The 25,055-nt window shown below is 43.8% G+C and overlaps 1 protein-coding gene across 5 annotated transcripts in view; it reads left to right on the forward strand.

The window, feature by feature from the left end:
* LOC307215894 (heparan-alpha-glucosaminide N-acetyltransferase-like) overlaps nucleotides 1–25,055 on the forward strand; it is a 180,930-nt gene that overhangs the window by 35,606 nt on the left and 120,269 nt on the right. For all 5 annotated transcript variants that reach the window (XM_079975683.1, XM_079975685.1, XM_079975681.1 and 2 more), the window contains 2 exons: nucleotides 8,017–8,086; nucleotides 9,037–9,091. In XM_079975683.1, coding sequence (XP_079831809.1) covers nucleotides 8,017–8,086; nucleotides 9,037–9,091 — 125 coding nt within the window. The remainder of the gene's footprint in view (nucleotides 1–8,016; nucleotides 8,087–9,036; nucleotides 9,092–25,055) is intronic.

A 25,055-nucleotide genomic window follows, 5' to 3' on the forward strand; every position in this document is an offset into this window, starting at 1 on the left:
ACCTGGGGCCCTATCTGCTTTTCCTTCATTGGGAAAAGTGCTTTGATTTTGTTGGTGCCTTCTCTTGGTTGTTTTGATGGGACGAGACCAATATTGAATGTTCTCTACTTTCAAATGATACAAAATACAAGCGAACAATCAAATGCTATCCATTATCAACTAGGTGGTAATGTGGAGCATCCTAATACTCAAATACTCAAATAATTTCCAATATGTATTTGGCAGCAAAATCTGAGGACAACTTTTGGGGGGAAATTAATTTCAGTTCCAGAATTCATTCGTTCTTTTCTGTGCACAAGCATATTTCATTTTTTAAAAAATAAGTAGTCATGATGCATCTCTCTACCCTCTCAGAAAAGCGTGTGACAAATAAGACTCAAGCACATATTACTGACTCTGAATTTCTGCCCTGTCTCCCTTAATGGGCATAGCACAAGGATAGAATATCTGCTTTGTGTGCAGAAGATTCCATATTCAGATTCTGGCATCTCCAGGCATTTCTGGGAGAGACCTTAGTTTATAATCCTGGAAAGTCACTACCAGTCAGGGCAGACAGTACTGAGCTGGATTGACCAATGGACTGATTCCATATAAGCCAGTGTTCATGTTAGTCTCTGTTGCAGAACACTTAACTTCCAACTGCCAAAAAAGCATCTGTCCGGTGCAAATTTACACTACTGGAATGTGGCCAATATTGAATGCAGTCCATCAAGTAGGATAAAAGTAGTACACATTCCCATTATATTAACAACAGCAAAATGTATTGTGACACCTTAAATGCTAACAAAATTATTTTGGCATAAAGGGTTCATGGACTAAAGTCTACTTCATCATCAGCATTACACTAAGTTATATTCACGCCTTTCAAAATTAGTTCCAGCTGCGTTGCATCAGAAAGCCAGGCTGTTTGTTCCACAAGCAAACCTACCCACTCGACCATTGCCAAATTGCCATCTTGCTTTCTGTTTCAGCACGCCATAACACCAGATTCAAGAGCTTTCTTGGTGGGCCAATCTGTTACTGATTGTGCTAACCTGCGGAAGTATTCCCCAGAGTTACATTGGTTTCCTGTTTTGAGAAATTGCTTCTGCATGACTTCAGAGGCCAGTTTGGTATCTGGGAGCTCTACCAGCAATTCCATCAGCAGTGATACATAACAGCCCACATTTCACTGGCTTCATCCCCATTCTAAGCCATTGACTTGCTCGCCTTATTATTGCCTGAGAAGCAAAGACATGGTTAATTGTTTCATATGGACCATGAATTCTAGCGTCTTAAATGAACCGTGACTGTGAGTGAGGCTATGGCTCTTCCAGAACTGATGAACAATTGCTCTCATGTGGTGAGGAACTGACTATTTTTAACAGGCTATCGTCCAAAAACTATGTATTCAAAATGTGGCTTGGAAACTGGCTGGTTTCAAGGGATTACTGCAGACTACTGAGTTCAGGATTCCTGCTTAAGCTGGGGCAAACTGGGAGGTTAGCATCACACTGGACTTTTTTCTTATCAAGCAAAATCATTTCAAGATGTTTAGCTGTAGAAAACGTATTACCCCCCCCCCCAAAAAAAAAACCTAACCAAAAGATTGCAGACTCTTTTAACTGCAGGGTTCTTTTGTGCCCAGATGTATTTTAGGCAACAAAGAGTTGCTTACCAAGAAAGAGGACCTTAGTCAGTGCCACACAACCTTAGTCATGCCTCACAGTCACACCTACTGAAATCAGTATACTGTACCTAGTGCAGGTGGCGCTGTGGTCTAAACCTCTGAGCCTCTTGGGCTTGCAGATCATAAGGTCAGCAGTTCGAATCTGTGTAACAGGGTGAGATCCTGTTGCTTTGTCCCAGCTCCTGCCAACCTCGCAGTTTGAAAGCATACCAGCACGAGTAGATAAATAGGTACCACTGCAGTGGGAAGGTAAATGGCATTTTCGTGCACTCTGGCTTCCTTCACAGTGGTTTAGTCATGCTGGCCACATGACCTGGAAAGCTGCCTGCAGACAAACGTTGGCTCCCTCACCCCATAGTCGACTGGACTTATCCTTTACCTTTACCTGAGTATATTATTTATTTCAAGTATTTATAGACAGCTTTTTCATCAGAAAAGATCATAAAGCAGTCTGAGCCTGGCTTCGGCAGGGGAGGTGGGATATAAATAAAATTTTATTATTTTATTATTATTATTAACCCTAAGGACAGCATGGATTGAACCTGGGGACTTTCTTCATGGACATCATGTGCTCTGAGTTTCGTGCCCTTCCCTTTTCCCACGCCCAGCCATGTTTGACTGTGGCCAATGTGTTCTTTGTAAAACAGAACTTTGTCTGGAACCATCTAGAAAGTACAATGCGCATGATATGAACTATAGGCAGGTTTTTAGAAATTAAAGTTTTATGAGCTTCAGAAAATATCATAAATATCATCTGTTAAGCAATCCGGTAGTCTGAATTCATGCAAGAAATCATGGTTTGCTGGAGTGTTGGTCTGGGGAACCATGGTACACTTTCACTTACCTGTGTGAGCAGTGAAAGGAAGGAGAAATCTACCTTCTTGTGTTGGGTTAGAACCTTGCCTCATTCTCCCTTGCCTCTCTTGTAGTCTTAGCTGAATGATTTAGGGTAACTCTCCTCCCTCTTTTTCACTGTTTACTGAATGATGTGGAAGCAGCTGGCAATAATGAGTTTTACCACTTGGAGGTGCTACTTTACAGATATATAGAACAAAAGGGCACCAACAGTAATGTTTTGTTTCTAGTGAAACTGCTAATTTCAGACTGTGTTATTTTACCTTCTTACCTTCCTCACTGTCAATTTTCTCCTTGTTGTTATTTCTCTTGCGGTTCAAACTGTGACGAACTTTAATGTTCAAAGGTTATGATTCTCAGCATGCTTGCAGGGCAGTAAATTGCAATGAAATCAGGGGGACTTGTGTCCAAGTAATATGCATTGTGTTGGGCTTCACAGCTAGCTTGCCTTTGGAGTACACTAATTAAAACTTTCCAGAAAATTAAGAGGTAGCATTTCTCATCTTGACACTGTGGACCAGAAGTGATGAGCAGCTATCCATCCTTTCTTGCTAGAAGTGAATGGACCATAGCTGAATAGTAGAGCTCATGCTTTGTGTGTGGAATGTCATAGCTTCAATTCCTGGCCTCTCCTGGCAGGGCTGTAAAGGCTCTCTAGCTGAAACCATGAAGTGCTGCTGCCAGTCAGTGTATGCACTATTGAGCTCGGTAGATTAATGGTTGGACTTGATATAAGGCAGCTTCCTGTGTTTCTGCGTGTGCGCATGCACACGCGCGCACACACACATACCTCTTTTGTCGTGTAGTTCTGACTTCTTAATCAATGTTCTGCTTTTAGAGGCTTTTGGTGTTTTTTTTTGCATTTTACTGACTGGAATTAATTTGTATGGTCTGTGATCTCAGTTATTTGAGATAAAATGAACGAGAATTCTGTGAGGAGAATGATTGTAAATGTAGGTGTCAAGTAACATGGGGATTTGGCATTTTTTCACAATTTGCTGTAGCTATTGATGGTGCTTCTTGGTCTGCAGATAGAGAGCAGTTGGTGGACTTTTTAAAAAGCCTACAGCTCTCTATCACAGCAACTCCTCCCCCACCAAAAAAAACCCGCACACACCCTAGTACAGAAACTTCCATATTTCATTAGCGAATTTTGAAAACTATTATTTGGGCCTGAAAACCATGCTGTCTCTCTCTCTCTCTCTCTCTTTTTAAAAGTGATGAATTCAAACTGTTTTCTCTGAGCATTCAAATATTTTGTTATGTGCAGCAGACTTTTTGATGCTAGCTTGGACCAACTGCCAGAAAGAAGGTGCTTGATGAGGCGCTTGGCTTCTAGAAGTCACTGTTGCTGGGGTGACAATATCAACAGAAGGAGGGGATCACTGGGGAGGAGAGGGCTGCCAGGGAAAGGAGGCAAAGCCTGGCTTCTCCAACCCTGGTTAGGAAGTCACAGCTAGTGCAACTAGCTGTAATGTAATGTGGTTTGAAGGAGCTCAACCAGCCGACAGCCTTGCTCCCATTTTTTGCACCAACTGCAGCCTCTAAATCCATCCCTCAAGAGCAGCTGTACACAGAGCGCATCACAACAGTCCAGTTGTGAGGTAACCAGTGCAGGAGTCAAAGCAGCTAGCCTACCTCTGTCTAGCCTTAGCATCACTGGGCACCTGCCAAGGCAAACATCCCTGCAGGGGACTCACTGACATTCTCTGGAGACTTTTGGTCCTGTTCTAATCCTCTTGGCTATTGCTGCCTGTGTTTGCCTGCTGTCTCTGAGCATGCAAGGAAAGTCAAAAGTAAGTTCCAGCAGCACCTTCCACCTGCCTTGGGTCTGGGCTTGGAGCAACCAGCCCAGGCATTCTTAACTGGTTGGTTTACATGGTGGAAAGAAAAGGATGGTGGAAAGAGTATTATCGTATTTTTCCGTGTATAAGATGCCCCCATGTATAAGACGCCCACTACTTTTGGGGACCCCAAATTTAGAAAATGAACATATGCACTATCCATGTATAAGACGCCCCCAGATTTTTAACTTTATTTTAAAGTAAAAAAAACCCCTGGTCTTATACATGGAAAAGTACAGTAAAAGGTAAAGGTAAAGGTACCCTTGCCCATACGGGCCAGTCTTGACAGACTCTGGGGTTGTGCGCCCATCTCACTTAAGAGGCCAGGGGCCAGCGCTGTCCGGAGACACTTCCGGGTCACGTGGCCAGCGTGACATCGCTGCTCTGGCGAGCCAGAGCCGCACACGGAAACGCCGTTTACCTTCCCGCTGGTAAGCGGTCCCTATTTATCTACTTGCACCCGGAGGTGCTTTCGAACTGCTAGGTTGGCAGGCGCTGGGACCGAGCAGCGGGAGCGCACCCCGCCGCAGGGATTCGAACCGCCGACCTTTCGATCGGCAAGTCCTAGGCGCTGAGGCTTTAACCCACAGCGCCACCTGCGTCCCCGGAAAAGTACAGTAATTAGAGTTAAACGTTGGTTATATGAGGCTGATTTATATGTGTTATATTGCCACGCCTGCCCATAAATACATATTAACACACTTGTGTCAGGCAGCCAGAAAGACAGAGGGCTTAAATAGAGGAAACAAAAGAATCGAAGGTACCTCAATCAATGCTCTGATTTTTTTTAAAAAATGGGATATTTTAAGGGGCTATGGGGAAGGTGACCCATGTTACTAATTAATACTGAGAGACAGTTCTTGGGCATTGGTTTGATGTCATTACAATGCATAGTGCAGTCAGATATAGTTACTGAAGTGTTATAATTCCCCTGTCTGAGAAATACGTATGAAAATTCACTCTAGCTGTTGGATGGATGAATATTTAAGAAACTAAATCCATGGAAAATAATTCTGGGATGAGGCGTCTTAGCCTTAGACACACTGGCTAACGAAGTATTCGATTTGTATTATTAGCTCTGCTGGAAATAGTCCAGTAGCATTTTATTTGATTGGGCTTGTATCTTCCATTGTACGCTTGATGAATAGATATTGCTTGCTGGCAGGATTTTAAATCCAGTCAGACTTGTCATCAGTTTGCAGTTACAGGAAATAAGTTACATATGGTTTTATAAGGCAGTGGGGGAAAATAGAACCTTCCAGTTAAAAATGAGCGAAGTCTGTGGCATCCACAAACTGAGGCTGAATTTGTCATGTAATCAAAATGCTCCTTGACTCCATCACTTGAGACTCCGGGGGTGAGATGGGGAGAGTGCCTCTTCATAGAACAACCCCTCTGCACTAGAAAACTAGAAATCAGAGAGGACAAGTATAGCCTGTTCTGACAAGTTTATTCCTTTTCTGCATGCTGGGATTTTGTTTCTCAGTAGAGTATTTAATTATTTATTAAGCTATTTTTTAATTAAATTTTTATATAGCTCTTCATTCAAGGCTCACAGGGCAGTTTACAATATCGGACACACACACACCCCAATTCACAGTCTAAAGTGGTACAGTCCAATTTTACAATGTAATCTGGTAGTCTAAATTTGGTTTCAGTCCCACTTCTGTTTTTAGGTTTGTGGTGTGGGAGCTGCTAAAACATGGTACTGTGAACTGAGTGGAACGTTCCACAGATCCAGTTAATTTGTTCAAAGGTACAGTAGTGATTTTTGAGCGGGCCAAAAGCTTCCCCTCTCCAGTTAATTCTAGTTATATACTGATATATTTTTTTAATTATAATTGTTCACATCAATTTCCTCTTTGCTGCCATACTGAACACCCATCCATTTTATTCCTCTTCAAGTGACCAGAGATTATCACATAGCAAATTTAGGTACTGGATGACATAATTAGGGGCAAATGAAGCTCATTTACAATGAGAACAATGCTTCCCAGGAAGGCCACTGGTGGGGGGGGGCAGCATTCCTCAGGATAGAAACTATTTGTGTGAGGGGGCTCCTTGCTTAGTAAACGCCACCTTGATTTACCCATGGTGGGCTTTAAATGAGCTTTTGCACCTTAAGTGAAAACCAAGACGATCACAGTGCCAAGCTAGAGACTGTGCTTTTGTGGGAAATATAGGTGCTTTGACCCTATAGGTGAGAAAGTGGAGCCCCAAGTGAAACAAACAAACAAATCAAAACAATTCATCTTGTGCAACTTTGCTCCAGGGCACAAAGATCTCTGTGGATCTGTCCTAATTGTTTCCAGTCATACGCTGCAGGTCCCCCAATTTCTCCTTCCAGTTACAGTGGTACCTTGGGTTACAGACGCTTCAGGTTACAGACGCCGCTAACCCAGAAATAGTACCTCGGGTTAAGAACTTTGCTTCAGGATGAGAATAGAAATCGCGCGGCAGTGGCGCAGGGGCAGCAGGAGGCCCCATTAGCTAAAGTGGTGCTTCAGGTTAAGAACAGTTTCAGGTTAAGAACGGACCTCCGGAACGAATTAAGTACTTAACCTGAGGTACCACTGTATAGCTCCTTCAAGGACACAGAGTGCCATTCAAGGGCAGTCGTGCACTTGGGTGATGTAATGGACTTACAGGAGGCCTAAACAAAATAAAAAATTCCTTCCAGTAGCACCTTAGAGACCAACTAAGTTTGTTATTGGCATGAGCTTTCGTGTGCATGAACACTTCTTCAGATACCGTGTGCATGCACACTTCTGCAGGAGGCCTGTGTGACCCCTGGACTTACTGGTCTTAAATCCCCCCCCCAATGTTATTACCCTCTAGCAGTCCTCAGAAAATAGGGACATTCTATTCTACATCAATATCAATGCTAGTTAGTAGTATTTATTGATTTGGGGTTTTCTTTCGCCACTCAGAGCTTTCCTAAACGCAATATATAAATTCCAAGATTTCTGTGCTTTTAAGTACCCCAGTTTTGTGTGTTTCCTCTAATAACTTTTGTACACTTGACCAGGAGGAAATGCTCAAGCAGTAATACTGGCGTAGAACAGAATGTCCCTGTTTTCAGAGGAATGTTGGAGGTATTACGTTCACTTACCTCAGAAGGTAGTAAGCTAGCCCTGTTGTGTTTGGGGGACTCCTCCTGCTCATTCTTCAGATATACATCTGCCCCAAAGTCTTGTCCTGGCGGCTCCATATTCCTGACACTTGCAAGTGTGAGGAGACAATTGGGTGCAATTGGGTGACACAGCATGAAGACCCAAGGGCAGGTGTGGGGGCTAGAAAGTGGGCCACATATATGATATATGAACGGATTTGTCAGAAACATTTCTTTGCGATAATTCCACTTTATTCCAGTGTCAAGAAAAGTAGTCTGCTTTATTTTCTTTATTAAAATAATCCATGACTGATCACCCCATCACAATGCTTTCTTATCTGCAGCTGGAGGTAGTCATTTTTCTTAATGGGGTGCTTTTTTTGGGGGGGCAGAATGAAATTGTGAAATTATAGATAAAATATTTAGCGTGGGGTTTGCTAATGGTATGTAGTGAAAGGATGTGGGGTGGAGTGGCGGGGAGAAAGAGAATCTTGTAACTCAACCGCAAGTAGCTAAATTGCTATTTTTCTCTTCAGCTTTGTTGGTTGCTTTTGCCTGCATGATTGCCGTGGCCCTCCTGTATTTTCTTGGACTTTATGTCTCCAAGTAAGTCTGTGTAAGTGATATGTGGATCTATATGATTTTGTGCTATGTTTTAAATCTGCAAGTTATCATTAAATTATTTATTTCTGCATTTATTTATTTTAAAGTAGAGACACATAAAGAATTAGAATAAACAGTAATAGTTTTAGTCCATTTTTATGGGTGTGGCCCTTTAACTGGGTGACAGGAGTGGACATTTTCCATGTATGTGGCTGGTGAAAACACATTTATGGAGGTATATTGCCAGTCACAAAGTTCAGCTTTGCCCCGTGGACCTGGTTCTTGAATGTATTTTTAAAGATATCTACAAGGAGCTGCATCCATCCAGGACCACCAATTGTTGCTCATGGCAAGTATGCCCACGCCTAAAATTGGATTTTGGCCTATATTTGTGTGAGATCGTCATACAGGCATCAAATGGCCAATTTCTAACACTTTTAATCTATTGTGTGATTACTCTTGATATTTTTGATTCAGTAAAAATGCACATATGCACCACCAGTGTCTGCAGTTTTCTCTGCAGCCACTGTCGTGACCATTTCAGTGCAAAATCTGGCTTGCTTCTTTAACAGAAGAAGAAGCCACAGTGCAATGTCAAAGAAACCTCAGGCAACATGTGTGGTTCTTCCTGGTGTGTGTGGAGTGCTTTGTTGGATCATGGCATTGGCCTTCCTGTTCTTTATTTCCTACAAATTGGAATAAATTTAAATTATTGTGAGCTTCTTCATTGTACATAGGGAATTCAGGAACTCACACCATCTTTTGAAAGTTAGTGGCTAACCTTCTGCGCATTAAATTCCTTCGGTGTTTTTAAGGAGTTTTGAGTTTTGTAAATCTATTAAGTTACAGGAGACAAACTCCTCTTTAAACTGTTACTTATATTCAGGTTTTCTAATTCTAGGTAACATTCAAGTCCTAGATTTATAGACAGGTTACTTTTTGAATTCTTGCAGACTTCACTGTACCCGGGTACACTGCCATTGCCTTCAACACAAACCTACTTCCATTGTAAGTATATGTACCGCTTCACATTCTTTAAACATTTATGGGAGTATTCAACTAAGTTTTACTTACAGTAGATCCATTGAAATGAATAACTCTTGACTAAATTAGGACAATTAATTTAAATAGGTCTACTCTGACTAAAACTTAATTGAACTACCCTTAATTGTGAAATATGCATGTCTTGTACAGTGGTACCTCGGTTTAAGAACAGGCTTCTTTACGAACTATTCAGTTTACAAACTCCCCAAAACTGGAAGTAGTGTCCTGGTTTGCGAACTCTACCTTGGTGTAAGAACAGAAGCTGAATGGTGGAAGGGCACTGGTGGCGGGAGGCCTCATTAGGGAAAGCAAGCCTTGGTTTAGGAACGGTTTCAGTTTAAGAACGGACTTCTGGAATGGATTAAGTTCGTAAACCGAGGTAGCACTGTATATGTTTCTAATGCGCATAAATTTCTGCAAATACCTCCTTTCCTAACCTTGTCATGTTTTAGAGCGATCCCTGCTGGAGTGGTGGATTTAGTAATTAAGAGTGCTTATTCTTGAGTTTTGAGTGATAGGCCTAAAAGCACCCTCCTTTTTATTAAACAGAGTGCCTTGACCTGTGTGGTGTACTACGTTTCAGCTTTCTATTTGTTATGGAAGGATGTTTTACCATTTTGATGCCCCCCCCCAGAAAGTGAGTTGTGTCCAAGCACTTGCGAACACAGCTTGCACTTTTCCACACTAATATGTTCCTGGTTGCCACTGCAAAACCACCTCTCACAATCTGGTGATGCTTCCAGGGTTTAAAGGGGGAATTTCTTCACCCCTCTGATCCTAGTATACGGGTTGATGTTCTTTTTGCAGTGTAGTTTGCCCCTAAGTATGCTGCTTAGTTGGGGACGCAGGTGGCGCTGTGGGTTAAAGCCTCAGCGCCTAGGGCTTGCCGATCGAAAGGTCGGCGGTTCGAATCCCTGCGGCGGGGTGCGCTCCCGCTGCTCGGTCCCAGCGCCTGCCAACCTAGCAGTTCGAAAGCACCTCCGGGTGCAAGTAGATAAATAGGGACCGCTTACCAGCGGGAAGGTAAACGGCGTTTCCGTGTGCGGCTCTGGCTCGCCAGAGCAGCGATGTCACGCTGGCCACGTGACCCGGAAGTGTCTCCGGACAGCGCTGGCCCCTGGCCTCTTAAGTGAGATGGGCGCACAACCCCAGAGTCTGTCAAGACTGGCCCGTACGGGCAGGGGTACCTTTACCTTTATCTTTATGCTGCTTAGAGGAATGTTCCTTCCTACTGGCCTTTTTAGGCTGCTTCCAGACCACCTGATTATTGAGCATGCATCATGATTTGGGTTTACCAAGTTTGCAGGCATGCTAGATGACACCAGCTCTTTACTCAGCATTCATTCTGATCTCTTTGCAAGTTCAAACAGCATTACATCAACCCGTGTTGTTTTTACGCTTTACATTTCTACATCACTTTCCTTATCTCAAAATGTCTGATTTTGGGGAGAAGGAGGTTTGTTGCGCAAGAGCTCTGCATCAAATTTAATTGCGCAACTTGAATTTTCCAGCATGTGATTGAATTTGCCAATCTGTGATACCACCCCAAAACGGCGATAGCCTGGAAGCACCCTTAGAAGACTGTCTGTTCTTCTCTGATAGCAACCCTACTAAGCAGATAAAATGCTTTGGGGCTCTTGTTTGTGTCCCTGTCTTGCTCAATAGTGCTTGCTGTCAGACAAGATGCTGGGTGATGTACTTTTCTTTGCTTAATGTGGCAGCTAACTTGACAGTAATGAGAGAATGCCACTGCTGGAGACAGATTTGAACTGCTGTCAAGAGCAGTCAGAGTAGATGGAGGTGTTTAAAAATATACGTGGCAGGTTTGTAGAAGAACCTCAGGGTGTATTCTTCTACAGCAGGTGGTTTTAAGTCTGTCTTTCTTTTTTGCTAGCCTCTGCTTGAGATATTCAGGCTACGAACGGGCACTGTGCTTTGTTAGTGGGCTGTGGCCATATGAGGAACAAGTTCTGGAGTGTGTGTGTCAGAACTCAAGATCTGTGTAGTCAGGGGCTAGGGCCGGAGCTTCAGCTAGGGCTGGAGCTGACACCTTCATTGTTGACCAGGCAAAGTTAATAGGCCAGGCAACTAGTACAAATACCCAGAGGCCTCATTCTATTTACCCATCACAGTGGCTGATATAATGCTCCTTTCCTCCCGGCTTACAGTAACACTACTCCCCACTTCTGCCAAGTTGTTAGCCCTCATACAATGCCCTTTTAGAGTTTGTAAAAACTTGTACAAACTGAATGAGACTTCCTGATTTAATACTGATTGCTTGTCCACTGGCATTAGCAGTAAATTTGTTTGCAGGAAATAGGCAAATGTTTGTACCCTACAGCAACTTGTAGTCTATCATATGTACTCAGAAAATACTGAGTATGAGACTACCAGGGATAAGAATGTTCTGCTGGTTTCTTTTTTAGGTGGTACAGCTTGTGTGTAGTTCATAAAGTATTTCTCATCCTTCTAAAAGAAAAATGGATCGCAATTATGAGTTGGTTCGGAATGGGCCTCAGTTGGCTAGGTGGATATAATGATATAAAACGGAAATAAAGTAGGTGATGCCATATATCAAGCAAGGAAAAATTGAGTTTGGAGAGATGCAATCTGGCCTCTAGCTCAGGCTTTTAATCTTGAAGGGCATTTTTTAACATGATGTGATTGCTAATAATACTTCACAGCAGGTTTTAGGAAATTAACATTTTTAAAGAGAAAAAGAAGCACGCACACACCAACGACTGGAACATACGATTCCAGAATCTAAAATTCCCAGATGCCTACATTTTGGCTTGATGTTAGACTTTTAAGGACAACCTATTAATTAATTTAAAACAAATGCTGTGCCCAAATATTTTTTAAACAAATATAAAAATGAATTAAGGATACATCCCACACAATGATCTGCAGAAGTTTGCTTTTCACTTATTTTTGGTTTTAAGTTGCTTTAAACTTTTTATGATTTCATTGTTTGGTTTTACGTTTTTATATTACTGTAAACTGATGTGATATATCTTTTACGATACAGTAGTATATAAATATTTTTATAAAAACAATAAAATTAAAATTAAATCAAAACAGCTAAAATATTACCAGTGTTAAAATTCGGCCTCTTCAAAGTTAATGCTGTGTCCACCCTACTCCAGGCAGAAGTAGCTGGAACATACCTAGCAAAGAAATGTCTAGCTGTTCCTTATATATTCTAATTTGTTGAACAGATTGTTGCTGAGCTACTAGCTGTGGTGGTAGTCTTCTGAATGCCACTTGCTGGAAACTGCAGAAGATGAGAGTGCTCTTGTACTTGTGCCTTGCTTGCAGGTTTCCCATAGGCATCTGGTTGGACACTGTAAGAACAAGATGCTGGACTTAATGGACCATTGGCTTGATTCAGCAGGTTCTTCGTATGTACTTATAACATACAAGAAAAAGAATCAGTCTTGGCATCTGTTCACCTGCTGTTTGTTTGAGGGGACCCTCCAGACTCGTGCATTCTGTTACACGTTCTTGACACACGTGTGTGTGTGTGTGTGTGTGTGTGTGTGTGTGTGTGACACACACAAACGTTTGTTTGTGTTGGCATCTATCTGCCTTGGGAGACAATGGAAGAGTGCACCTGCACATTAGTGCTGGATTTATTCTGCCTTAATTTGTTCTGTAATACTTCCCCCAATGCTACTACATTACTGTTATTTTAAATCTGCCCTTCACCCTAAGGTCCTGGGGCAGCTTGGAACAAAACTCTCTTTCCAACAATATGCACTAAATGGAAAGGAAGCACTGTGAGTGGTTTATTTAACTACTCTACACTAGCATGTTGAATGTAAAAATTTGCCTTTAGTAGAGAAAAGGAAGTCCCTTGCCTTGGCACCTACTACAGGCACAACAGCTGGAGAATACTTTTAAACATGTTTGCACACCCCTTCACCTGGAGCTCCTGGCAAGAAGAGGAAGAGCTACCCAGCTGTTCTTCACTTACCATGCATTGGCTCATATTCTTCCCCAATCTGGTGGTGGCTGCTTCCCCCCACCCCCCACAACCCATCAAATTTATCCTCACCAACAGCTTGCCACAAGCTGTCAGGAAGAGGAAAGTCTTGCTCTCCCATTTGCTTAGGTCGGAGTTTTTCAAGCTTTTTGGGTCCACAGCTTCCATGGCGAACTACATTCTTTCTGTGGCACCTCTGTGGGGCTCAAGAGTCCAGTTATGCCACCCCTTGCCTGCAGAGCTGGCAGCCTCTCACCCCTTTTTGAACACCTTCCCTTGTGGGGTGTTCCCTCAGCCTCCTCTCCTCTCCCCTCTCCTTGGGAGTCCTTTGAGCAGCTGCAGCTGCCACCCCTGGTCTCTGAGCTGCCCCCCTGCCCTAAAGAGAGTTGCCTCCTCATACTGCCCCACAAGGGCCTGGGAGGCACCCCCTGGCCAGTCCCAGAGGCACCATTCACCTGAGGAGCTTGTAGCCAGGGCTGCTGCAACAAACAGCTCTGCAAGCCTTTGGGGGCAGAGACATAAGAGGGCATCGGAGGACGGAGGGAGGGAAAGAGGGACACAGGCCAGTGTTGCCTGTGGTACCCCTGACCATCATTCAAGGCACCCCAGGTGCCACGGCACACTGGTTGAAAACCACTGGCTTAGGGGAAAGCCTCCATCACCAGAATGAGGTATATTTGGAGAGCAGACTGCCTGTTGTGGATTTAATTGAGCTGTACTGGCAGTGACTGAAAGAACTCTTGCAGTTGCACTGTACAGAATGACAGAAGGATGAGCATGCTTGGAAGTATTCTCCAGCTGCCTCAGCGGCCACTGGAGGAAAATTGGCTGCTGCCTTCTTTCAGAAGCGAATACAGGCACAGGGTGGCTTTGTTACATTGCACCCTTTAATTAAGATAATTGCATGTGAATTGGCTCATAGAAAGGGGAGGAGGTAGATTTTTAGGAATGGCGGGCCCAAGCATTGCATCCAGAAAGACATCTGCTTCTGAGATGTGGAGAATGGAAAACAACTCTGCACTGTGTTCTCTGCTTCCTGAGCTAAGACTAGGTGGAATGCATATGAATAAGATGTACGGTATATTGGGGCCCAAACACACAATTTGACAACTTCTCTCTTGGAGATCATTTAAAAAAGCCAAACCAAACCTGAGGACTGATTGATGTCACCACATGGTTTACCTGTTGATTCCCTGGAAAATCTTAACCATGATCAAATCCTAGAAAATGTCCTGTTACATAGAACTGTTGTCCCAAACAGTGTGGGAATAGTACATTTAAGAGCATGTGCAGTTCCCATTCATGCCACCCCAACTTTCCTGCATCTGCATTTAGAAGCCTCTCTGTGATAAGGAAACAAATAATCACATGGCAAGGTGGTTCTTTGATTATGTCACAGCAGATGAGGAAATCACATGACAGACTTCCCTCCCATATCAATAACTCTTCGTGTGGAAAGCTGAATGTGAGGAGAAGGGTTCCAGCTTTTTTCTTTCTTTCTGAACACATAAAATTTCTCTAGGACATACTAGTTTTCAATAGGGTTTTTATAAGCAGTGGTATTCAATGATGTGATTCCCTCCATATACAGTTAAAAAGGTAAAGGGATCCCTGACCATTAGGTCCAGTTGTGGCTGACTCTGGGGTTGCGGCACTTTTATTGGCCGAGGGAGCCGGCGTACAGCTTCCGGGTCATGTGGCCAGCATGACTAAGCCGCTTCTGGCGAACCAGAGCAGTGCACGGAAACGCCCTTTACCTTCCCGCCAGAGTGGTACCTATTTATCTACTTGCACTTCGACATGCTTTCAAACTGCTAGGTTGGCAGGAGCAGGGACCGAGCAACAGGAACTCATCCCGTCGCGGGGATTCGAACTGCCGACCTTCTGATCGGCAAGTCCTAGGCTCTGTGGTTTAACCCACAGCGCCACCCGTGTCCCCCATGTACGGTTTGTTGTTGTTGTTGCTGTTGCTGTTTGGTCGTTTAGTCGTGTCCGACTCTTCGTGACCCCATGGACCAGAGCACGCCAGGCACTTCTGTCTTCTACTGCCTCCTGCAGTTTAGTCAAACTCATGCTGGTAGCTTCGAGAACACTATCCAACCATCTCGTCCTCTGTCGTCCCCTTCTCCTTCTGCCCTCCATCTTTCCCAACATCAGGGTCTTTTCCAGGGAGTCTTCTCTTCTCATGAGGTGGCCAAAATATTGGAGCCTCAGCTTCAGGATCTGTCCTTCCAGTAGCACTCAGGGCTGATTTCCTTAAGAATGGATAGGTTTGATCTTCTTGCAGTCCATGGGACTCTCAAGAGTCTCCTCCAGCACCATAATTCAAAAGCATCAATTCTTCGGCAATCAACCTTCTTTATGGTCCAGCTCTCACTTCTGTACATCACTACTGGGAAAACCATAGCTTTAACTATACAGACCTTTGTTGGCAAGGTGATGTCTCTGCTTTTTAAGATGCTGTCTAGGTTAGATGTACATGTACAGTTAGGGGTGGTTTAATCCAGGAACATTTTTTTTAAACCCATGATGCTGCTGGTTTTATATATCAGAACACAGGTATGAGCCAAAAGTTGAGGTCAATATACTTTCCAGACAAGAGAGTAAAAATGTGCCGTAGCTTCCAGTTATTGCTTACAAATACAAAAGCCTAGATGAGGCAGCAATTTACTTAAGGAACCATTTCCATTATCAGTGAATCATCTCTCTTTATTAGATGAGAAAGGCAGGAATGCCAAGTCTTTGGACACAAAATCATAAGTCAAAATGTCTCACAGGAACCTGTACTTTTCCACTGTTTTTGCTTGGCTGTCTATATTACCTCTACCCCTTGCCCCTTATTTTTGTGTGTGTTTAGAATTTGATCTGACCCATCCCAAAGGCCCAGAATGGGTAACTGCAGTAGAAAAAAGACAAAAGATCCACCTAGGCTTCTAAGCATTCTAATTTGGGGAGATGCCTTCCCAGTTTTTTGCACAGCCAGTATGGAAATAGTAGATATAGATTAGTACCTAACCTTTTTACTTTGTGAACAGAAGGAGCTTCCATTCAAAGAATGAGGGAACAACACTTCTTCCATTTACAGAACAAAAACACTGGATTCTACGCACAGTGTTGGACTTGGATGGATTTAAAATAACTCATGTTTTACCCCACAGTGGTCTCCTTAAAACAGCATACCCTCCAACATTTCTCTGATGGAAATAGGGATGTCCTATTCCATAATAATAATACTTTTATTATTTATACCCCACCCATCTGATTGGTGTGCCCCAGCCACTCTGGGTGGCTTCCAACATATGTAAAGGTAAAGGTAAAGGGAACCCTGACCATTAGGTCCAGTCGTGGCTGACTCTGGGGTTGCGGCGCTCAACTCACTTTATTGGCCGAGGGCGCCAGCATATAGCTTCCGGGTCATGTGGCCAGCATGACTAAGCCGCTTCTGGAGAACCAGAGCAGCACACGGAAAGGCCATTTACCTTCCTGCTGGAGCGGTACCTAATTATCTACTTGCACTTTGTGCTTTTGAACTGCTAGGTTGGCAGGAGCAGGGACCGAGCAACGGGAGCTGAGCCCATCGCAGGTATTCGAACCGCCGACCTTCTGATCGGCAAGTCCTAGGCTCTGTGGTTTAGACTACAGTGCCACCCGCGTCCCCTCCAACATATGTAAAAACACAATAAAACACCAAACATTTAAAACTTCCCCATAGAGGGCTGCTTTCAAATGGCTTCTAATGGTTGTATAGTTACTTATCTCCTTGACTCAGGAGTCCATACCCTCCAACATTTATCTGATGAAAATAGGGACACCCTAAGGAAAAGTGGGCCATTCCGGGATCAAATCAGAAATGGGGATGGCTTCTGTAAATCTGGGACTGTCCCTGGAAAATAGGGACACTTGGAGGGTTTGAACCAGGGTTGAGGAACCTCAGGCCCAGGGTCCAAATGCAGGCCTCTTTATCTGATGCACAGAACTCTCTCCAGGCCACACCTCCACTCCTTAAGCCACACCCCTCACTGGCTCTGCTTCACACCTGAAAGTTTTTGCCTGACTAGAATGTGCCCACAAGCTTTGAGAATGCCTCTTTCTTGCCTTGATGGAGGACAGAGGGGTGTAGAAAGTAGCTGGCATGTTGCTCAGAAGGGAATGTAGCCATCAGTCTGAAAATGCATCCCTATCACTGCCCTAGAGGAAGAGTGGGGTGCGTGTTGGCATCTTTCTGTCTTGGGAGGCAAGGGAGGAGTGTGCCTTTGGGGGTGAAGTCAAACTGTTGGATGGTTACAGTGCCTGCTGTGGCTGTAGAGACTGATATGGGAGAGAGATGTTTTGCTGCAGGTGAGACAGATGAAGGTGTCCAGTTGTGCTGGTGCAGCTGCACCATGGTGTTTCCTCTCTCTGTGTTCCTCCCAGCGGTCATTCCTCCTCTGGTCACTGCTATGGATGTGCAACCTGTCTCCAGGCACTGTGGTTATGTGCAAGGGATTCCCACATGCTGGGGTTGGCATTCCCAGCCTTCATGTCATGCCTGCACACATCTTTGTATCGCAGAGTTGGTCTGCCGATGGGCCTGGTGCCTGAAGTCATCTCCCCGCAGAGCACATCCTTGGGGATCCTGACATCCAGTGGCGTAGCGTGGGGGGTGCAGGGGGGGCCAGCCGCACCGGGCGCAACATTTGGGGGGGCGCGCTCGCACTCGCAGCTCTCTGCCCCTACCTGGCTCACTCACTCTCTTTCACTGCAGTGCTGGCTGTGCAAATCCGATCCGAGCTGCCGGGTCACCGCCCACTGTGGAGGGGGAGGGTGCCAGGCGTGCGGAGCGGAGAGAGAGCGAGGGAGGGACTATCTGGGGTAGGGACAGTGCAGCGGCCGCCCAGCGCAGCGCTGAGTGCGGGAGAGAACCACACCCGACCAGCCCAGGCAGCAGCAAGAAGAAGCTGGCAGCGGCGGCAGGTTAGGGGTTAGGGGCGCAAATTACTTGCCTTGCCCCGGTTAGGGGGCGCAAATTACTTGCCTTGCCCTGGGTTAGGGGGCGCAAATTACTTGTCTTGCCCCGGGTTAGGGGGCGCAAATTACTTGCCTTGCCCTGGGTTAGGGGGCGCAAATTACTTGCCTTGCCCTGGGTTAGGGGGCGCAAATTACTTGCCTTGCCCTGGGTGCTGACAACCTATGCTGCGCCGCTGCTGACATCTTCCATTCTGTGTTCATGTGAGAAGGATTGTTAAGTTCCTTGGGAGGGAAGCACTGACATAGCAAAATGCTATAGTTCTTTTGGAAATCTTGTTTAGCATATGCTCTTTAGTGTTCCGTGACTGTATTACTGCTATTGAAGTGGGAGCCCCACCGATGAGACAATACCTGGCTTGGCTCCATAATATTTTATGTTTTGTTTAGATACTGTACTTTCAACTTGTTATGTTTGGAATATCAGAAGCGTTTGGCATTGCTTCTTTGGAGTCTAGGAATCTCCCAAATGCAATTGCAATCCCTTCTCAAAATAGGAGAGCACCGACTCCAATTTAATTTTCTGGGAAATGCTGAGTTGATTATCGATTTGCTTGACATCCTTGGCTTGGAAGAGGCTCCTAACATCTCCAGTGTGATCTCCAAGTCAGTGTCTGTTAAAAGTCTGCTCTGCACTGTCCCTTTCATTTCAGTTTGTTTTTCACTATTCTAGCACAAATATTTTCATTTCCTCCAGCATTAGATCCCGCATGCTGGCACTGCAGGCTCACCCAGCCCCAAATCACACCCATACACCTGCAATATATTTATGCAGTTCCCTAGAAAAGAGGGACACTTTGAAAATGGATGGTCAATTAGTCCAGTTTAGCTTCTGATAAAATTATTTAGCAGAAACAAAGGTGTCCGAGAAGAGAAGACAGAACAGGATTTTTCCAGTGTTGAAAGTGTGATAAAACTATTGTGTGTGGCATAAGCACTCATATTTTCTTTTGTCCCAATGTAGTCTCTGGTAAAAAAGGTTTTGCAGGTTTTTGAAGCAAAATAAAAGTTTTTAAAATCTGTTTAAAGGAAAAGGGACCCCTGACCATTAGGTCCAGTCTTGGCCGACTCTGGGGTTGCAACGCTCATCTCGCTTTCTTGGCCAAGGGAGCCGGCGTACAGCTTCCAGGTCATGTGGCCAGCATGACTAAGCCGCTTCTGGCGAACCAGAGCAGTGCACAGAAACGCCATTTACCTTCCCGCCGGAGCAGTACCTATTTATCTACTTGCAATTTGGCGTGCTTTCGAACTGCTAGGTTGGCAGGAGCAGGGACCAAGCAACGGGAGCCCACCCCGTCGTGGGGTTTCGAACCACCGACCTTCTGATTGGCAAGTCCTAAGGCAACTTTGGATTTAGGGTGGTGTGGGTGGTTCCCTTGTATAGGGCACTGAGCTGAGGGGTGCAAAATAATAATAATAATAAAAAATAACAATACCACCTTATTTGGGAACCTATTGAAAAGAGCCATTAAAAAGCAACTGTACCAGCATGAATTATTGTGAAAATAATAAATACTTGGGGGTGCCAACTTTTGGCTCCCTTCAGGGCACAATGTTACCAAAGTCAAAGGTTCCCTGAATGTGCAATCGAAGCCTTTGTGTTTTTTTGTGCCAAGGCCTGAGGGTTGCAGGGAGCAACAGGCATAAGCGCGCCACCCGATTGTGGCAATCGGGGATTGCCCCTGTTCGCCATGTTGTCAAACTCGTGTAAAGCGGGACCGACTGAGTAAGTATGACTATGAATCCCTGGTAAATCTGACCAATTAGGTTAACTGTGAATGAATAAGCTCCTTGAGTTTACAAGTACCAAAATACTATAATATTAGGATGAGACCTAAATGTACTGCAAAAGGAAGTATTTGTTTAACAACTTGTTTATTCTTCTGGTTTTTTGGAAAAGGGAAAAAAAAACAATTTTTTTTGTTTTTATTTTTTATTTATTTATTTATTGTTTTTATTTATTTATTTTTTAAAAATATTATTATTATTTATTTATTTATTTATTTATTTATTTATTTATTTATAGTTATCACTATAATTATAAGCAACGCGGTATCTGTTTATCTATGTAGGGGAAAAAAACAAACCCGCTCCAAATAGCACAGAAACAATTAAGCAATCCAGGAAGCAGACAGGGGAAAACTTGAAGGAGAGGAGGGCAAGCGGCAAGTGGTGAGATCCATTGTTAGTCATACTTAGAGTAGTAAGGTAAAGGTAAAGGTACCCCTGCCCGTAAGGGCCAGTCTTGACAGACTCTGGGGTTGTGCGCCCATCTCACTTAAGAGGCCAGGGGCCAGCGCTGTCCGGAGACACTTCCGGGTCATGTGGCCAGCGTGACATTGCTGCTCTGGCTAGCCAGAGCCGCACACGGAAACGCTGTTTACCTTCCCGCTGGTAAGCGGTCCCTATTTATCTACTTGCACCCGGAGGTGCTTTCGAACTGCTAGGTTGGCAGACGCTGGGACCGAGCAGTGGGAGCGCACCCCGCCGCAGGGATTTGAACCGCCGACCTTTCGATCGGCAAGCCCTAGGCGCTGAGGCTTTAACCCACAGCGCCACCTGCGTCCCGACACTTAGAGTAGTAGACCTATTGAAATAAATGGGTCTAAGTAACTTCTGTTTATTGTTTTCAGTGGGTCTAATCTAAGTATGAGTTAGTTTGACGGTGAACAAATATGCATACATGCCTATAGGATGAATGTCTGAATTACACTTTTGCTGCTCTCTTCATGTGAATATTAGCAGCAGGGAAAAGTGTCAGCTCAAATATACCTTAAGTTGTAAATGAAGTATTGACTTAATTTAAAGATGCTGATGTTTTAGGGCTGCAACATGCAACAGTGCAATTTACCCATCACTCCTAGGCAAGTGGATTGTAGCCATAACTGATTAGTTTATCAGAAGTTTTTAAAATCGGTTAATATAAAAAGACATCACAGTTAATTAGGCAGCAATCATTTTCATAAATAATTTTTTGATGCAAGTAATTATGAAAATTGCAGTTGGCAACACCATGTTAGAAAGGCCATTGCCTATTTTCCTTCAGGAAGGAGGGGAATAACTCTTCTTTTTGATATTTTGTTAAAAGTTGATTAAATAAACACATAAAAATGTTTTGTTGTAAACCGCTCTGATATTTTCATGAATAGTAATAAATATTTTTTAATAAATAAATGAGACTGAGAAGTTATGTTTATCTCACAACAACCCTGTATACAACCTGCAAGAGAGGCCCTTTAAACAAGATAAAGCCATTGGAGGAAGATGAATAAAATACTGTAAGCGACTGACATAAACACACTATAGTTCTTCCATTTGTAAAGTCTCTCAAGAAACAGGATTCCCCATACAGAGCACCAACAAAACAACCTTCTAAACCCGCTGTGACATTTGTCTAGATATGAAAACAATTCCGTAACAAATAGACTACCCGTTTGTTTTTTTCTAACTCTAGTCTAAACAATCAATGCACAGTAAAAATTAGCATTCAGGCTTCTTTCCGCTCCAGACTTTCTGTGATAAATGATGATTCTCTTTCTTGGCCTCTCAACTGTGGTGCAAAGTAGTTAGCATAATGAATAATTTCCTGAACAATAAAAGGACCTCTGTCTTTAGGAACAATGTTTTAGAGATTGTAACACTATTTTACTTAGTAGTACTTTTCAAGAAGATTTAGAAATGAAATTAATCCAGCAGGGACGTCTCTTTTTTTGCATATGTTGCTTGGTAAAGTATCAACTTCACTGACGATATATAATGAATTTTTGTCCAACTGTGGATCCTTATAATCCTTATCTAGCAAAAATGACACCATTCACATGGAAGAGGCAGGCTTGGAGAAAAAAACTTTAGAGAAAAAAAGCCTAAGGGGAAACCCTCAAAAACAAACCAGTGAAAACTGAGCATGCTTAGTGAGCATGGAATACTAACTTACTGGCTGACTTCTGGAAGACAAAAAATAGAAACCAGAAAAATGAAGAGGGAGAGTGGAATGTCATATTCTGGAATGCACACAGCTGGCTGGAACCCTGAGTAGAAGCACTCCATATGGCAACATTTTCTTGCAGGTCCTGCTTGCAATGAGAGAGGTGCAGACCCAGAGCCAGAGTTTTATATTCCAAGCAAAGCTAGTTATGTTGTTTTAATTTCTGAGTCCTCCTACATCTCTAATCAAGCATCAATTTTCCAAGTGGGGCAGAACATCCTGGGCTGAAATATGGCTGGGTTGTCTAATGTACGCTAGATCAGGCCATTGGGTCATCAAGAAGACCAAATCCGTTCCTCTTTACAAAGCTCCTTCCCAGCTGGCAGCAAAGCTGGGTGAGTGAACTCCCCACCTCTCGCCAACTGGTTGAGAGGTGAATGTCACGGTCTGGTTTACGAAGTCCTGGCGGAGGACATTGCGACTGGGGGCAAGATGGTGGGGTGGGAGCAGGAACAGGAGTCCGGAAGCCATAAGTCCGGAAGCCAAGGAGTCAAGGGTTTGAGGATCAGGAAACAAGGAGTCAAGAATCCAAGGGTCCGAGGATCAGGAAGCAAGGAGTCAAGAATCCAAGCGCAGCAAGGCAGGAAGCGTGTTGCTGTGGCAAAGAGCCAATGGGAAATGCTGGTCTTATATCCCTTCCCGGCTCTTGCCACCAGGTGCTGTGAGTTACCAATCGACCTCACCTGTGCGGCCGCGTCTTGCCTCTTCAGAACAAACTTCGGAAAGCCCCAGTCCTGCGAAGCCCTACTGGTCACAGGGCCTGGCTCCTACACGTACTCCTGATAGTGAGGCATTCTGCAGAGCTTTGCCCAGTGGTCCCTCTCTTTCCCTAGAAGCAGGGAAGAAATAAAGCAGCTGGGCCAGTTGGAGTGCTGTGCTGCTTCACTGCCACAAAAGCCTCCCTTACCTGGGTTGCTTCCTCGGCAGTGTCTGGGTGGAGCACTTCTAGGAGTGCCGCCTCTTCTGTTTCCGCTGCCTGAGGCAGCTGCTTCACTCCATGTCAAAGTGGGCCGGCTCAGTGGAGAAGACATTTCTATGTGTTCCATGCACACCAAACAGAAACAGATGTCCTAGTCTGCAAACAAGCAGCCCAATCCCATACAGATCTGTCCACACAAAGATTTCTAACAATGAAGCCCAAGCACTTGCTTCTTTCTGCCAGCCAGAAAATAAAGATATCATGTATTCAGCTTTCAGTATCTCTACTTCTACTTTAACTACAGATGGTAACCAGTCTAACTAAAGAAGTAGAGTAGAGTTTGTTCTGTGGAATAATTAATGGCCTGGCGACTTACATAGTGCTGCATCGTGGGTTTGTGACCTTCTGGTGAAGATTTGCTGACCTTGCTTGCTGTCTGAAGAGTTGGATTAACTAAAAATAGATGAGTCTAAATGAAGTTCTCTCTTAAGAACACTTCTTCCAACCAAAGACATAAAACCATTTTGAAGTGACCCCAGTGTAAGGCACTGGAAAGGTCAGGTGCCCATTAATATCCACAGTTGTGACAGACCCATTATAGTTTGCAGTAACAGAAGAGCAAATTCTCCATGTCCAAAGGTGAAAAATGACTTTGAGAGGCCAGTTTTAGCAGAACTTTTGGAATTTTAAAAAAATGTTATCCAATTTCTTCTTCTTCCTCCTCCTCCTCCTCCTCCTCCTCCTCCTCCTCCTCCTCCTCCTCCTCTTCTTCTTCTTCTTTGCTTAATGAATGCATTCACTCATTTAATGCTGCCATTCAATATATATAGTCTTCTTACAGTAGCTTGCAACATATAAAAACAAAAGACATATAAAAATACAACAGTGCACCAATAATAATTGCAGTGGTGAAACATTTACACTAATCCAATTCTACCAGCCTCATAAAAAAGAACAGAAAAGAACCCTTGGTAAGCCAGTCATGAATACAAATATTTTTCAGGGTTCAAATGTATTTCTTCACTCTAGGTCATCACATCATAGAATAAAATGGGGTGGGGTGGGGGATAAATACCAGAGCCGTAAGTCATCACACCATAAAATGAGGGGATGGATCTAACACAACAAATGAGATGAAAAAGTTAAATAGAATCAAAAATTAAAATGTTTTTAGAGCCCATTTAAATGAGAACAAAGAGACGGCTGATTGTATCTCTCAGGAGAGGGAGTTTCACATTCATGGGACCACCCACATAGAGCCACTATCTTTCATGCCCAGTAGCATAAACCTTCTCTGTGGCAGGCAAAGGAGTAGAATCTCTGCCATGGATCTTAAATCTCTTGCAGGTTTGTTTGGGCACAGGCCATTAAGTATGGAATTATCCATATTGTACCTAAGAAGCAAATTCTTTTTCTTTCTACACCAAGTTTTGGAAAGAGCAGAGGAAAGGTAAATGAAGTTAAGCCCAGAGTTTTCCTTGCTCATAATTTCCCTCACTTCAATATTAAATCTGTGCAGAGCTTGAATGAACTATTAAAGGATTTAGACATCATCATCTGTTTCTCCCTTAGCCAACCTGTCCCCCCTGCTTTCCCAGGAATATATCCTGCCATACGGAAATGTATCTTTCAGCTGTGTGTCCTCTCCCCTTACTAATTACTAATCCATGCTAATTTGTTACATGTTGGGGGGGGGCATGGAGAAGCTCTGTTCTTGAACCCCTGCCCCACATTCCAGCACATCAGTTTGTCACTGAGCTAGGTAGACCAATGGTATGACTTGGTATCGGGCAACTTTCTATACTCCTAAAAATTGTTGTGTGTGGCATTTATATCTATTTCTCCAATTGTTTTCTCAGGCCAAACAAACCTGAAAAACCTGTGTGATCAGAGGCACTAGTTAAGGAAGAAATTAGGGTCATTTTTGTTAAGGGCATGGTGGCACCAATGCATTCCCTTCAGTTCATAAAAACCTAACCTGTTTATAACCTACATAGAACATCTGTAGGTATGTATTGAGAATGGGATGTCACAT

Source organism: Podarcis cretensis, assembly GCF_951804945.1.
Source record: "Podarcis cretensis genome assembly, chromosome: 5".
Classification (NCBI taxonomy): Eukaryota; Metazoa; Chordata; class Lepidosauria; order Squamata; family Lacertidae; genus Podarcis; species Podarcis cretensis.